This window comes from Nicotiana tabacum, chromosome 22, assembly GCF_000715075.1.
Source record: "Nicotiana tabacum cultivar K326 chromosome 22, ASM71507v2, whole genome shotgun sequence".
NCBI lineage: Eukaryota > Viridiplantae > Streptophyta > Magnoliopsida > Solanales > Solanaceae > Nicotiana > Nicotiana tabacum.
The window spans coordinates 69,242,182-69,257,784 of NC_134101.1; the positions used below are offsets into that span (position 1 = coordinate 69,242,182).

Consider the following 15,603-nt stretch of genomic DNA (forward strand, 5'->3'; position numbering starts at 1 on the left):
AGATTTTTAACATTGAACCCATTATATTTTTAAAGTTATGGGTTCATATCTACTATTTTTGCAATTTTAATGAATTTTTACATACAAATTTTTACTCCGCGTCGAAAGTTATGGGTTCAGTTGAACCTGTAGCCACTAAGCTACATCCACCTCTGGAATCCATTGACTATATACTACATCATACACTGCTACTACTTTTAATATACACATATTATTTAATCATATAAGATTTTACAGCGATAAAAGAAGAATAAGAATTTCAATATGTGAAAATTTTGAAAGAATAAACCAAACAAAAAAAGAAATAAAAAGAAAAAGTACTAAATTAATACGCAAAAAATAACACTGACACGCCCATCTCCCGTGGGCGTTATTTCTAGAAAAAAGAAGAAAAAAACAACAAGATTGACTCACCTAGAGAGGTACATTTAGTAACCATCACATCATATAATACTTTAAGCATATGTGCGCACACATATATTTAAATATTTTTGAAAAATTATAACATTACTATACATGATGGCGGGAAGCATGGGTTCACGTGCCCCATGGACCCCCCTAGATACTTAGAATAACTGGTATATGGTTTGTATATATTATGTTATCTGTAATCTAATCTGCTGAAGTAAGTATAAGATTGACTTCATCTGATAACATATGGGGAATTGACCTTGATTCTATGGTATGCCGAGAACCAATAAAAATATTTTTCTCAAGTCATCCATTTCAATTAACTGATTTTTATCTGCTGGTGGCGGTAAACATTCATCAGTTTTGTGACAGGTTAAAAGATAATGGTTTTCCTGTTATTTGTATCTGTTGTGTAGGTTTTGCATATAGCTATGAAGAAGTTGTATTATGCCTCAATCACAAACTTTTTGTCTTTGAATACACCCATTATCAGCGTAGTTATAGCAAATCAATGGCTACTCGGCACCAAATGAAAATCTTGTAACCATCTCGACTAACAAGCAACTATTTACATCGCACTTGTTCCTCACAGGCATAATGCTGCTGAATACACGTTAACGCAGCAACAAAAATACTACTATGTACTACCATTTACTGATCTAAGAAGAAAACATATGGACCAGGTAGTAGAAACTGAACCGCATCTTCATAGAGGCATCTTGGTCCAGAAAAATACTTCATCACATTTTACTAGCATGTTTACCAAATAGTGAATGCCGCCCCTCAGCAATGAGCTCCCCAGTAGCTTTATTTTTCACAAGTACACTTGTTCCAGAATAACCTCCTTTCTGACCTAAGACTCGACCAATGATCTCCAATTCATCCTGCAAATATCCCACCCAAAGAAACACATAACAAAGTCCCAAATCCATTAGTAGAGGTAGAATGCACATTAAGAAAGACTAAAAGCAGAAATGAATTTCCAAATGAAAGATGGTAGTGATCAAAGGCAGGATAAACTACATTGAGTTGGTTCAAAGCGTATCGGAAGTCTAGTAGCTTAATTTATGGTGTTAGCTTATCACAAAGGACTGGAAAAAATCAGCTCAAACTGGGTGGATAAGCAGCAATAAGTGAAGTGCCTCAGTACCTACTAAAACATATGCAGCAAAACAAGGCATATAAGCAAATAAAATTCATATACGGGCAATGGCGAAAAGCATTAGCTAGGGAAGGGTCACATAAAATTGATCTATTACTCGATTCAGGCATTATTTAGAAGCAACAACTTGAATAACTTGGAGCCTAAGTCATGAGCCATTGCCCACCAGTTAAGTCTAAGTGTAGTGGAAAGGGGGTGGTTCCATTCCCTATATTCCCTTGCAGAAACTGTCCTCAAACCACCACGCATCTCACATCCATTCTTTCATGTGCCTATAGTGCAGTCAAATTCTTACCATCACTTCTACTAACTCAGCTATTCCAAATAACCAATCAAACAATGCCTCCATTCCCTCTATTTATCCAAATTCAGACTTGTTTTTACTTAACTACCCAAACAAAACTTAAAGTGTCTAAGTTTTATGGCACCAACTTAGGATGCAGATTAAAAGATGTGACCGTTTCCTTGGAATCTATACCTGTACCTGATTGCTAAAAAGTTGATTGTGTTGTGAAATGGATCAGATTCTTCCCATGCTTAATTAGAGCTCTCAAGTTTAAATGTTGAGAATGTGAAACTCCGGGTATGAAGTGTTTTTTCCTTTAGAGAACATCAAACATGTCAAATCACTTTAGGGTTTGAATACCGAATACAAAAAAAAAACAAGCAACAAGACCCAGCTCAAGAACTATTAGATGAATTGTGAACGTTCAAAGAGTCGTTGGTTGTTTAAATGAAGTATTATTATCTATATTTGCGCTAGTTCCTGAAGTTGAAAGAGAGGACCCTGATCAGCTAGTTTATTAGCAGCCATAATAAGCATATAGCTGACGGATTTTTGTTATTCAGCACTGTATTCGCATGACTTGCGCATGATGAATGCAGAACCAGTCTATCTTCCTCTTTAGCATTTCATTTCTTTCTTGACAAAATTCATAAACCAATAACGAAATCCTAGAAGGATAGGAAGAATGAGGAGGGCTTACATCGGCCTTCGCACTTGAAAGAAGTGAAATTGACATGTCTACAGATACATTCCTTGGGAGACCCTCCACAAAGACTACAGCACCACCAACTTCGTCAACTAGATTCGCGATGGCGCCTGATGCTAGTTTCCCTTCTCTATCCTACAAATTTACATAGAAAACAAACTTCAATTTCCAAGCAACAATGCAGTTAAAAAAGAAGGAAAAAGTCAATTTAATTTCAAAACCCTTCATCTACATACAGTTGCATCACAAACAGATAATGAAACACGTACTCGGCCACAATTTATATGATGCTTTTTTTTCTTCTTCGGGATAAGGATGTTGTGTGAACCAGCTTGCACTCAATCTATATGATACTCTTACCATTTTTGTATGTGCTAAAATGTTTGTCACCATTATATTTCTAAACAATTATCACAAAAGTCAAGAAGTCGAATTCATTAAACTATTCAAATTCTAAACTTTTATGTAGTGCTTCCTTATCAACTAACTTTTCAATAATTCCTTTAATCTTCAAACCAACTATAACTTGAATACTTTCTTCAACCATTTCTTTCCATAATATACATTTCTATAAAATTATCACAATATTCAAGAACTCTGATTTATTATACTAATTAAAATTTAAACTTTGAAAATGAGAAGCACATAACAGAGACAGAGGAAACAAAAGGGTAAATTGGGGAATGTCTTACAGTGAGACGAGGAGGAACTTTGAAGGTGCAAAAAACTTGACCCGGTTCAACTCGGTCAACTCGGATGCGTCTGAGCGCATAATACTCATAGAAGCTATAGTCTGTGCCGAGCCGGTGAGGATGAAATGCAAGAGACGAAACCCGGTCCGATTCTCCCTGGATTTGTTCAAGATAAGCTTTTGCTTTATCCATTTGCTTCGTCTTCTCGGTCTGGTCGTAGAATCTTGGCGTTTTCCTCAATTTTATAAGACTCATTGTTCTTGAGTTTTTGGTTAATTATGTCTGCAACGAATTGATAACGTGATAAGAAGATTATCGAAGAAGAGTGTAAAGATTAGTACCAGCTGCTTTGAAGATGGTACTAGTCGTTAAGTTAGTTAATAGAACTAAGCATTCTAGTGAATACTCTTTAGTCCCTTAGTAGTTATATTTATTACGTAGAATAGTCCCTGATGTTTTGTCCAGTAGCGGGTGCATAAGACCCTTTGTAATTATCTTAATTGGACTATAAATAAAATTTATCTTAGCTAACCCTAGCTTCTTGTTATTCTCTTCTTAGATGTAGCTCAATTCTCTCTCAGATTCCAATTATCGTAACAGTGGTATCAGAGCAAGCTCTTGGCTCTGTGGAATTCATGGCCGCCAAGATGTCTGAGGTGATTAATGTCCTGCACAAAATATCGGCTAATATAACCCATTTCAGTCACATGCAGGAGCAAGTTGAGGCGAGGCAGGGACACGCCATCCGAGCTCAGGAATTAGCTCTGCGAGAGCTTCAAGACGTTGTTCATGGAGGTAAAAGATCTGAAAGGGATAAAGATCTAACTCCTAGTGGTAGTGAGCTATACTCTCCGACGGGTACCCCACTTGTAATTGGGGATTTGATGATTCCATCTCCTCCTCCCTTAAATGTTCACAGTTCCGCAAATACTCGACAACGTCAACCATCTCCCAATGTTTTCCCTTTCAGGTACTGTTCCATTGAAAACTACTATTTCACTGCAAAGTTCTGTACCAGCCACAACTCTTAATTCTAGTTTGCAAACAACTAGTGATAATTTTGTCAACTCCCAAATCCAATATTGTCAATCCCCTATCCCTAACTACCCAAATGTGACCAACACCAGTAACATGAGCTTCCAAAATACAATTGTGCCGAGCAGTGACCCCCAAAGTAGTTATGTTCAATATAATATGAATCCACCACTAAATTACACCAACCCTGCTTCATTGTACACATCCCAAACACAACACCATTACACCCCACACTCCCAGCATATGAGCTTCCAAAACGTTCCACAGGAAAGAGCACCATTATGTCAACCTCAACCCTTTCATATCCAACCTGACCAAGGTAGGTATTATCCACCCAATCAGCCTCAAAACCCAAAAATATCTTTAGGAATGCAGGTTCCCTACAACCCTTATGCTCATAGTACTCAGTATCCATTTGCCTACAATGTCCAACCCACTCATATGCCCTCTTCTTTATACCATCAAACTCCATATATGGCCACTACTTTCCCTTATCAAAACATACCTCTAATCACTTACCACCATAACAACCATAATGTACCTTTACCCAATATTTCTTTTACCAAATATACCAAGTTAGAGTTCCAAAAATTTAATGGTGAGGATCTAAGAACCTGGTTATACAAGGTGGCACAGTTCTTTGCAGAAGAGGATATTTCTATCCAACAGATTGAAGAGGATGCCTTGCAGTGACATCTAGGTTACATGAGGAGCAGGGGACAAATGCCTCTACCAAGCTGGGAGGATTACCTATGGGATTTATCTGATAGCTTTGGAGCTGAGTACTCTGATGCAATGACAGAGATCATGAGTGTTAAACACACAGGCTTTGTGAAAGAGTAACAAAGGGCCTTCAATAGTGTTATGACTAGGCTCAACTTGTTAGTGGAGCATGCCATTAGTATTTTTCTGAACAACCTTAAACCTGAATTGAGCAATGCAGTAAAGGTTGGAAACCCATGTACCCTACCGCAATCCTACTATCTAGTAAGACTGCAAGGATATAATTTTGCATCACAAAGCTAAGCTATTAGAGGTACCTCTTCAGGAGCTCCTCTGAATAGAACAACAGTGGGTTACAATCAAAATAACGTGCAGACAAACAATATAGGTACTATCAAAAGGCCCATTACTACCAAAATGGATACTACCAGGAAAGGAAGATTAACCCCAATAGAAATGGATGACAAAAGGGCCAGGGGCCTATGTATTTTCTGTGATGAGAAGTTCTTCCCTGGCCACAAATGTCAGGCAAAAAGGCAGTTATTTTCACTAGAACTGGACATAGTTGAAGAGCACAAAGAGGAAGAGGAGGAGATAATGGAAGAACTAGGTGAAGTAGAGGAGGAAGAAGAGTCAGCAGAGGCTATGGAAAATTGTGCTATCTATTTACAAGCACTCAATCGTACTATGGGATTCAAAACCTTGAGACTCAGGGGTTTTACAGAACAAAAACCTCTTGAAGTATTCATTAATTGTGGGTCAACTCATAATTTCATTGATGAAGAGGCTACTATAAGATTGGGTTGTGAAATTACCAAGATAAAATCTCAGTTAGTGCAAGTAGTTGATGGAAGGGAGGTACCAATTGACAAAATGTGCAAAAGATTCAAGTGGTTGATGTAAGGGGCAGTGTTTCAGGATGATTTCCTAAAATTCCCTATTGGCAAGAGTGATATAGTTCTGGGAATACAATGGTTGTGCTCTTTAGAGGATATTAAATTTAATTTTAGGAGGCTGCAGATGGAGTTTGATATCAAGGGAAATTACTCACCTTACAGGGCATTCAGCCAAAATTTAAAACTATTGAGGCCAAGACACTAAATAAACTGTTAGTAAGAACTTTACAAATCTTTATGGTTTAGGTGAAGAATGCAGAATCTGAATCCTTAGAACTAATGGAGCAACAAGAAGATGAACCTACACTAGTTAAAGGATTACTAGAATAATTTAAGGGAATCTTTGGTGAGACAAAAACACTACCTCCTTCAAGGGGTGTGTTTGATCATCATATCCTTGTAATGGAAGGCAACTCTCCTGTTAATTCTAGACCCTACAGATAATCACTTCTTCAAAAAGATGTCATTGAAAATATGGTCCAAGAGATGATAAACCAAAAAATTATTCAGTACAGTTCAAGCCCCTATGCTTCCCCAGTGATTCTGGTGGAGAAGAAGGATGGGTCATGGAGGCTATGTGTGGACTACATGGCTCTGAATAAAGTGACAGCAAAAGACAAGTTTCATATTCCTGTCATTGAGGAGTTATTGGATGAGTTGGGTGGTTCTTAAATCTACTCAAAGATAGACTTGAGAGCAGGATATCACCAGATCAGAATGGCATCTTCTGATATTCAAAACACTGCTTTTAAAATACATTCAAGACACTACAAATGCTTGGTCATGCCCTTTGGCTTAACCAATGCACCCTCTAGTTTCCAAAGTCTGATGAACCATGTCTTTCAAGAACATCTCAGAAGGTTCATCTTGGTATTTTTTGATGATATATTAGTATATGCTCTAAGGTTGAAAATATCATAAAAAAACTTTAAAAAGAAGAGTCCCTTAATTACATAATTCTAAAAAGGAAATCGCAAGAGCTTAGAAGACCATTTGCATCATCTCAGAATCACCTTTGAGTTACTAGCCCAAGATCAGCTGTTGGCAAAATAAAGTAAATGTGTGTTTGCTGCCACCAAGGTAGAGTACTTAGGTCACTATATTTCAGCAGAAGGGGTAGCAACAGATCCCAAAAAAGCAGTTGCTGTGCAAAACTGGCCTGAACCTGCATCTGTCAAGCAATTGAGAGATTTTTTGGGGCAACCTGGGTATTATAGAAGGTTTATAAGGACCTATAGAGTGATTAGCAATCCACTCACTGAATTTCTCAAAAAGGACAACTTTAATTGGACAGAAAAAGCAACTAAAGCTTTTAGCAAACTCAAGGAGGTTCTCACTTCAGCTCCTGTGTTGGCACTTCCTAATTTCTCCTTACTTTTTGTAGTGGAGACAGATATTTGTAATATGGGGATTGGGGCAGTGTTGATGCAGAAGGGTCAACCCATTGCCTTTCTCCGTAAGGGACTCTCTAGTCAACAACAGTCATTGTCAGTGTACAGCAAAGAACTACTAGCTTTAGTAATGGCTGTGAACAAGTGGTCACAATACCTGACAAGAAGAACCTTTGTGGTAAAAATAGACTAGAAGGCTCTCAAATTCTTGTTAGAGCAGAAACTACACACTAGAACTCAGCTGAAATGTATCACTAAATTGATGCAATATGACTTTACCATTGAGTATAAGAAGGGAAGGAAGAATAAAGCTGCAGATGCCTTGTCTAGAATGCCTATGACAGAATTGTCTGTCATGACTCTATCAACTATGAAAATTGAGCTCTTGAACTTAATTGTTCAAAGTTGGAATCAGGATTCAGAGTTGGCAGAACTAATAAAAAGATTGAAGGAAGGAGATAGAGAGGCCAATGGGTATACCTGGATACACGATCAATTAAGAAAAAAGGGCAAATTGGTAGTGGGGGCTGATCCATAACTCAGGAGGAATATTATACAACTCTGGCATGACACTACAGGTGGTCACTCAGGCATTGATCATACTTATAGGAAGTTGGTTGCTTTGTTTCATTGGAATGGATTGAGAGAGGATGTCCAAACTATGTTAAGGCTTGTGATATGTGCCAGAGGCACAAGTAGAAAAGGTGTAGTCCAATTTTGGTGGGGAATATGCTTGTGCTAACATGGTGTAGAGGGTAGATTTTGAAGGGAAAAGTGGGATTTTTTGTGACTTAAAGCGGTCATTTCTCAAAAGTTTAATTTGTTCCTTGATTGAAATTGTCTCCTTTTGTTGTTGTTGGAAGAACTAGAAAAGTGAAGTTCCTGACGGACAAATCTCATATTGTAAATTTGCCAATCTTAGCTCTAAGGCTTTTGGGTTACTAGCTGATGGTGGTTTGGGTTTTGGTGTGGTTTCACTATCTTCCCAGCTTGGAGTGAATTTTTCTGGTAATTTTGGCCATTCTTGGGGTTTGTAACTGATAATAATTCATATTTACCTAGACGACTTAATGAGCCAATTGAAGGGTCTTTATTTTCATATTTGGTTCGAAATTGCCTTTCAGTAGTTTTCCCCTTTTTCTTTGATTTTGGTTTGGTCTTGTTGAGACCAAATCTTTTCCAATGATGCAAGTGGTGTTCATCATATTCTCCAATTGGATCTTCCAAACAGTCTTGGCAGTCGCAACCGAGATCCCAAGGGCAGTGTCCCGTAAAGGGGCATTTGAACCACCAAACTCTTCTACCGTCTTTGTCGAAATGTTTACACCAGTCATGTTCTTCCATGATAGTTTGTATATTCCAGAAGGGTTCCCTTTCAGGGTCAGGGTCTGTGTCTTTGGGTTAGATCGTTTGGCAAGAAAAGCTGGTTTTATTGGGTTTTTTTGAGATGAGAATGGTCAAAGGTTATGGAAACGGTTTTGTCATTTCTTTTGGTAAAAGTTGGCTCACCAGATTGCAGAGATTCTTCTGGTTCTCTTAGATTTTCATAATTTGTGATCCAGGAATCAGGAAGAATTTTAACTAGTTCATATTTGAAAATTTATCTGGGTATTTGGGTGCACATGGTGTTTCCTTTGGTAGCATCAATATTCAAGAGTAAAGCATTTTCTCCTCCGGGAAGGCAAAGATCCATGGTATGATTTTGGACGTGATGAAGAGTGGCTTGGATAGAATCTTTGGCTTGTGGGGCACCTTGGATTTGGACTTGGATTTTGAGTGCTTCGGTTAAGTATGGGTCATAAAGGGATATGTTAAAATTTGGAAAGATAGTTATGAAGACAGTTCATGCATTCAAGGTAACTTCTATAGTACCCAAATTTGCATGTTGGTACTCTAAGTATCTTATATCTAGAAGAGAAAGTTGAGCAACAACATGTTGACCTTTTATTCCATGATAAGTTAGAGCAATTCGGATAGCACTAAAATGGATATGGGTAAAATCATGATCTCTCCATTGTCTGGGAAAATCATCTGAAATTTGGAGGGTAATAAATTGTTCCTCTCGAGTGGCAAGAATAGGATGTTGGTCAAGTTTTGAGGCAGCAACATATTCTTTGACTCCTTTTGGTTTTTGTTGGACTAAGGAACGGATTTGGGTCCATGGTGCAAATAATTTTTTGGCAAAGGCTGAGTAAGGGTTTATAAATGGTAGTTCAGTGGAAGATACCTTTTGTTCGTCGGGTAGGATATCTACTTCATAGAGGTAATCATATTTTTTGGACAAGGTTTTATATATAGTAGGAGACATATTCATTTTTGCAAGGGAAGAGGATGATAGAAATGACTCAGACATATTTAGTAAACCATTCCTCCCTCCGAAAGGATGGGCTGGCTCTCATACCACAGTATAGTGAACAGAGCAAGAGACTCCAAGAAAGCAAACCCTATCCAGGGTTGTTACAACCTCTCAAATTAACAGAATCAGCCTGGAGCATTATCAGTATGGATTTTATAGAAGGCCACCCAAAATCTAAGAACACGACAATGATATGGGTAGTGGTAGACAGACTAACTAAATATGCACACTTCATAGGATTGTCTCATTCCTACTCAATAAATTATGTGGTTAAATTATTCATGGAGCACATTCATAAGTTACATGGGATGCCTGGGGATATATTGAGTGACAGAGACCCCATATTTACAAGAAAGGCTCTTCTCAATGATGGGGTCACTCTCAGTACCTCCACTGCCTACCATCCCCAGACAGATGGGCAAACAGAGGTGGTCAATAGATTCCTAGAGACTTATCTCAGATGTTTCTACTTAGATTCTCAGAACAATTGGTATTTATACCTAGCTACAGCTGAGTTATAGTACAATACCATATTCCATACCTCCATCCAATCTATACCTTATGAAGCCTTGTATGGGCAACCTTCCCCTCTACATTTGCCATATGCTGCTGGTGATTCTGCTTTGGAGGAGGTGGACAGGAGTTTACTTACTAGGGAATTCAAACTTCAATAGTTGAAATACCATTTGCAGAGAGCACAACAAAGAATGGTTGATCGGACTAACAAGCACAGATCTGATAGGCAGTACCAGGAAGGGGACTGGGTTTATGTGAAGATACAACCTTATATGCAGGTTGCTATGTCTGGCTACCATTTTTCTAAACTTTCTGCTAGGTACTATGGCCCCTATCAAATTCTCCAGAAAGTGGGAGCTATTGCATATAAATTATTTCTGCCCTCTCAACTATTGTTTCATCCCATTTTCCATGTGTTCTCAGCTGAAGTTGTGCCATAGTTTACCTGAAGCAATTAACAATTCGCCAGTGGTGAAAATTTCAAGTCCATATTGCCCACAACCTCAGAAGATTCTGGAAAGGCGCATGGTACAGAAAGGAAATAAGGCAGTCACACAGGTGTTGGTGCAATGGGATAAACTTCAACCTGATCATGCTACTTAGGAGGACTACCAGGCCTTAAGAGTTCGTTTCCCTAACTTCCTTCCTTGAGGACAAGGGAGTTTTTAAGGGGGAAGGACTGATACGAAGATTATATAAGAAGAGTGTAAAGCGTAGTACCAGCTGCTTTGAAGATGGTACTTGTCATTAAGTTAGTTAATATAATTAAGCATTCTAGTGAATACTCTTTAGTCCCTTAGTAGTTACATTTATTACTGTTCAGTATTAATTGAATAGTCCCTGAGAGTTGTTAGGATGTTTTCTCCGGTAGCGGGGTGCATAAGATCCTTTGTGATTATCTTAATTGGACTATGAATGAAATCTATCTTATCTAACCCTAACTTCCTCTTATTTTCTTCTTAGTTGTAGCTAAATTCTCTCTCAGATTCCAATTATCATAACATAACGAGTATCTTCCTATATAATAAAATGCATAAATGACTGTGAAATGCTGATTAAGAAGAGAAATTTGGGTAAAGAGGGATGACTATAGGGATTGGACGAAAACTTGTCTCTCATGGGCTAGTGGGTTTAACGTGAAGTAAACGGGATGAACAAGTAAATATATACTCCATTATTTTGGCGAAACCATTTTTCTTTGATATGTGAGAAAATAATTTCAAAAATATTAATAATGGTGACTTATTATACTTTTTATATAGTTTTTAAAAATATTAATTTTATTTCAAAGAGTTTAAGACTTTATGTGTGTATTCAGATAAAGATTAAGTGAATTATCATCCTACTTCAAACGTCGTCACATAAAACACATTGAACAAAGTATAAGGTAGATTATATATTTTTAAAATGCCTCTGTCACGACCCAAAATTCACTAAAGGTCGTGATGACGCCTAACACCGCCGTCAGGCAAGCCAACAGTGATTGATCAACTTAATTACTCATCTTATTATTTTAAAATTATAATTTTCATTAATTAAATAATATGAAATAGAGTTTACAGAGCAAAACGATAATATTTACGTGAACTACAATGATGAACGACTAGTAGGAACCCCCAAAACCCGGTGTCACAAGTGCATGAGCATCAACTAGGAAATATAATAAAATACGACATATGTCTGGAATACGAATTAGACAGGAGAATATAAATAACTCTGATGGAGACTCTGCATGTTACAGATCATAACATCGAATACAGCTCACGGTAAAGTCCCCGCAATAGCCGCGCCTTTGCGCCAAAAGACCACCAGACATATATGTACCTGCACAATAAGTGCAATATGAGTACGCAAATCAATGCATACCCAGTAAGTATCTAGCCTAACCCAGGAGAAGTAGTGACGAGGGGTCGACATCAACACTTACTAGTGGTCCAATAAATCATGTACAGTAAGAAGTAAACAGATGTGAGACAGAGTAAGTAAATGAAATAAACAAGTATAAATATGTGGTACAATCCTCCTTTCAACAATAAACTCAAGCTCTCAATTAGCAGTTACCTCCTCAACCAGAGCACGCGCACACACACACACACACACACACACACACACACACACACACACACACACACACACACACACACACACACACACACACATATATATATATATATATATATATATATATATATATATATATATATCGTCACAATCCAAATTAGGAAAACTCGCAGATACACTGGTTTCTTATCAAATATTATGCACGATTCCATATGACTATTTTATAGAAAATTTGAGGTGTACGGACCAATCCCATCATACTATGTGCACTACTGAGGGTCGAACGACACGAACCATAAATGCATCTATTATACTGTCGAGGCGAACAACCCACTCCCACGAGAGTGTGGTACATAATCCTACCGAGGCGAACGACAAGATCCCATTAGAATAAGAAGCTTTAACGGGCCCTTGACCCCACTCACGAATAAACGTGTGAGATATAAATTTAAAGAAAAACCTTTCGAGGAAAATGCATAGCACGAGAGAAATTCGTAAGTGGAGTACAATTATTCCACGGCTAATCACAAAACCCGTTAAATCTCTACAATAGCAAGTCTATCACTCTATGCAAGTCTAGTCTCAAGTCATAACGTAAAATAAAGAAATTTAATATGCAAGGGACAACTCAAATAGTACAGTTATAGCATGGCGGGAATCTAAGTCTACCCGGATATAACATGAATCTAGCTATGCACGGATTCTCGTCACCTCGTACGTACGTAGCCCCGAAACAAGTAGCATATATCAAATACATTACCTAGGGGTAGTTTCCCTCTCACAAAGTTAGATAAGAGACTTACCTCACTCTGAAATTCCATAGCCGGCTCCAACACCACTCTAACACCTCAAACTGATGTCTGTCTCGCCAAAACTAGTCAAACAATGTGCAAATCCATAAATATATATACTCCATTACCCATAATTAATCAATTTATAATAATTCCCAATTCCGCTCGAAAAGTCAATAAAGTCAACCCTCAGACCCACGTGCTCGGATTCCGATTTTGTTTGAAGACAATCATTATCTATAACACCACGAACTCAAATACATAATTTATTTCTAATTCCATGTCCAATTTCGTGGTTAAAAATTCAAAAATACCAAATTCTAGGTTTTCTACCAAAATCCCAAAATTTTACTAATTTTTATGTTTAAATCCTTATAGAATCTATGTATTTAACTTACAATAGATGGGTATAGCTTACCATGCTGTAGGTGATGAAAATCTCCCCTTGAAACTCTCCAAAAATTACCTAAACCAAGAGTGAAATGAGCAAAACCCCGATTTTTAAACAATTTGCCATGTCGATTTTCCGCACCTGCCGAACTCCTTGTGCTTCTGCGGCTCCGCTTCTGCGGAAGCTACCTCGCAGTTGCAGCTTCCCCTAAGGTGCCAGCCTTTTTTTCTACTTCTGCGGACATTCAATCGCAGGTGTGCATCCGCTTCTGCAGAATTCATCTGCATCTGCGGACTCCCTAGCTCGAGCACCACTCTGCACATGCGGCTCCGTCGGTGTGCTATAGCACCCGCACCTGCGATCATCCAGCCCCAGACCACTTCCGCTTCTGCGCTTCTCCTCTCGTATGTGCGAGCCCGCATGTGCGGTAAAATCCTAGCACCTGCAAATCCAACCAACCTCACTCCCTATCGCTTCTGCGACCCCTTGGCCGCTTCTGCGACTCCTTTGCCGCTTCTGCGGTCTCGTACCGGTGGCCATAACCTCGCTGCTGTGATCGCACTAGAAGCCTTAAGCTTCAGCAGTTCCTCCAAGTCCAAACTCCATCTGTTCCAATCCGATTCGCACCCGAGGCCTCCGGGACCCCTTTCAAACATACCAACACATCCCAAAATACGATATGGACTTAATCGAAGCCTCGAATCACGTCAAACAATATCAAAATTACAAATCAACGGCCAAAAACCTTTCTTTCAACTTTCCAACCTTCAAACTTCGCCGAAAGCGTCCGAATTACACTTAAACATCCCGGAATGACGTCAAAATTTACGTGCAAGTCACAAATCATGATACGAACATATTCCAAGGTTCGAAACTCCAAACAGACATCGATAACATCAAAATCCACTTCAAATCAAACTTATGAAATTCAAGAACTTCTAAAATGCCAACTTCCCATAATAGACGCTGAAATACTCCCGGACCACCCGATACTGAACCCGAACACACGCCCAAGCCCGAAATTATCATACAAACCTATTGGTATCTTCAAATCCCGATGGGTTATTTACTCAAAAGTCAAACCTTAGTCAATTCTTCCAACTTAAAGTTTTCGAATTTAGAATTTTCTTTCCAAATCAACTCCGAACTTCCCGAAATTCAAATTCGACCACACATACAAATCATAGGACATGAAGTGAAGCTAACCAAGGACTCAAACAGTCGAACGACGCACTAGAACTCGAAAGGACTGGTCGGGTAGTTACAACATCAAACATATCACTCTAAAAAATGACATTTGTTTAAACTATTCTTTTTCAAGCAATATTTTTACATAGTTTTTAAATATATATTTTTTCAAATAATAAAAAATTTAATGCTTGAACCCATGCAGAAAATTAGATGCATTAGAATTATGTACTCTTAATTTTGCTATTATTTGAAAATTAGGTGATTATATAAATTGTGTATTTCTTTTCACCTCTATTTTTTCCGGGTTGACGTATTTTTTAAATACTAGCATTAGATCTTATCATTCGCATAAACAAGACCTCTGAAATGATGTTGCTTAAAGACCGTATTATTATTGGGATCAAAATAACAAAGCGTTATGTGGAAGGTAACAAAGCAAACCTTGGTGATGATAAATCAGATGACAAAGAAAGTTAATTGGTCAATTGACTAGCATAAATTCTCCCTTAAACATGACTCTCTTAAGGACTATATTATGGATTATATTATGCTATCTTTGTGTGAAGAAGGAATCCTCTTTAAAGAGGTCCACAACCTTCTAAGAAAGAAATATGTCAAATATGGAAGAGTTTATATTTTTCTTTTAAGAGAAGCAAAATTATTTATGGTAATGATTTTACCCTCCTCTCAAGTAACATGTAAATCCAAATATAAAAAGCAAATTAGAGCAAACCTTTTCATTAGCCTGAATTTTTTTGATAAAGCTTGATTCGCCTTTTTCACATAATTTTCATCACTATTGTTTGTCATGATTAAAAGTAAGTATTGATTGAAATTTTGGTTTTATGCGTCAAAAGTGAGCACATGTCAAAAATATTATGGTCCTGCATTAAAAGTGAGTAGGATTAAAACTGAAGCACTGCGTAAAAAATAAGCAGGATTAAAAGTGGAGCTCATGCATTAAAAGTAACGAATGGGTAAAAGTTAGAGACACT

At 37.9% G+C, this 15,603-nt stretch overlaps 1 protein-coding gene across 1 annotated transcript; it reads right to left on the bottom strand.

Moving 5' to 3' along the window:
• Positions 1–943: 943 nt before the first annotated feature.
• LOC107779598 (uncharacterized) lies at positions 944–3,642 on the bottom strand. Its single transcript, XM_016600050.2, has 3 exons — positions 3,258–3,642; positions 2,560–2,700; positions 944–1,295 (listed from the first exon to the last, which is right to left on the bottom strand). Exons 1-3 carry the CDS (start codon positions 3,510–3,512, stop codon positions 1,152–1,154), a joined length of 540 nt encoding a protein of 179 aa, XP_016455536.1. The 5' UTR covers positions 3,513–3,642; the 3' UTR covers positions 944–1,151.
• Positions 3,643–15,603: the final 11,961 nt, after the last annotated feature.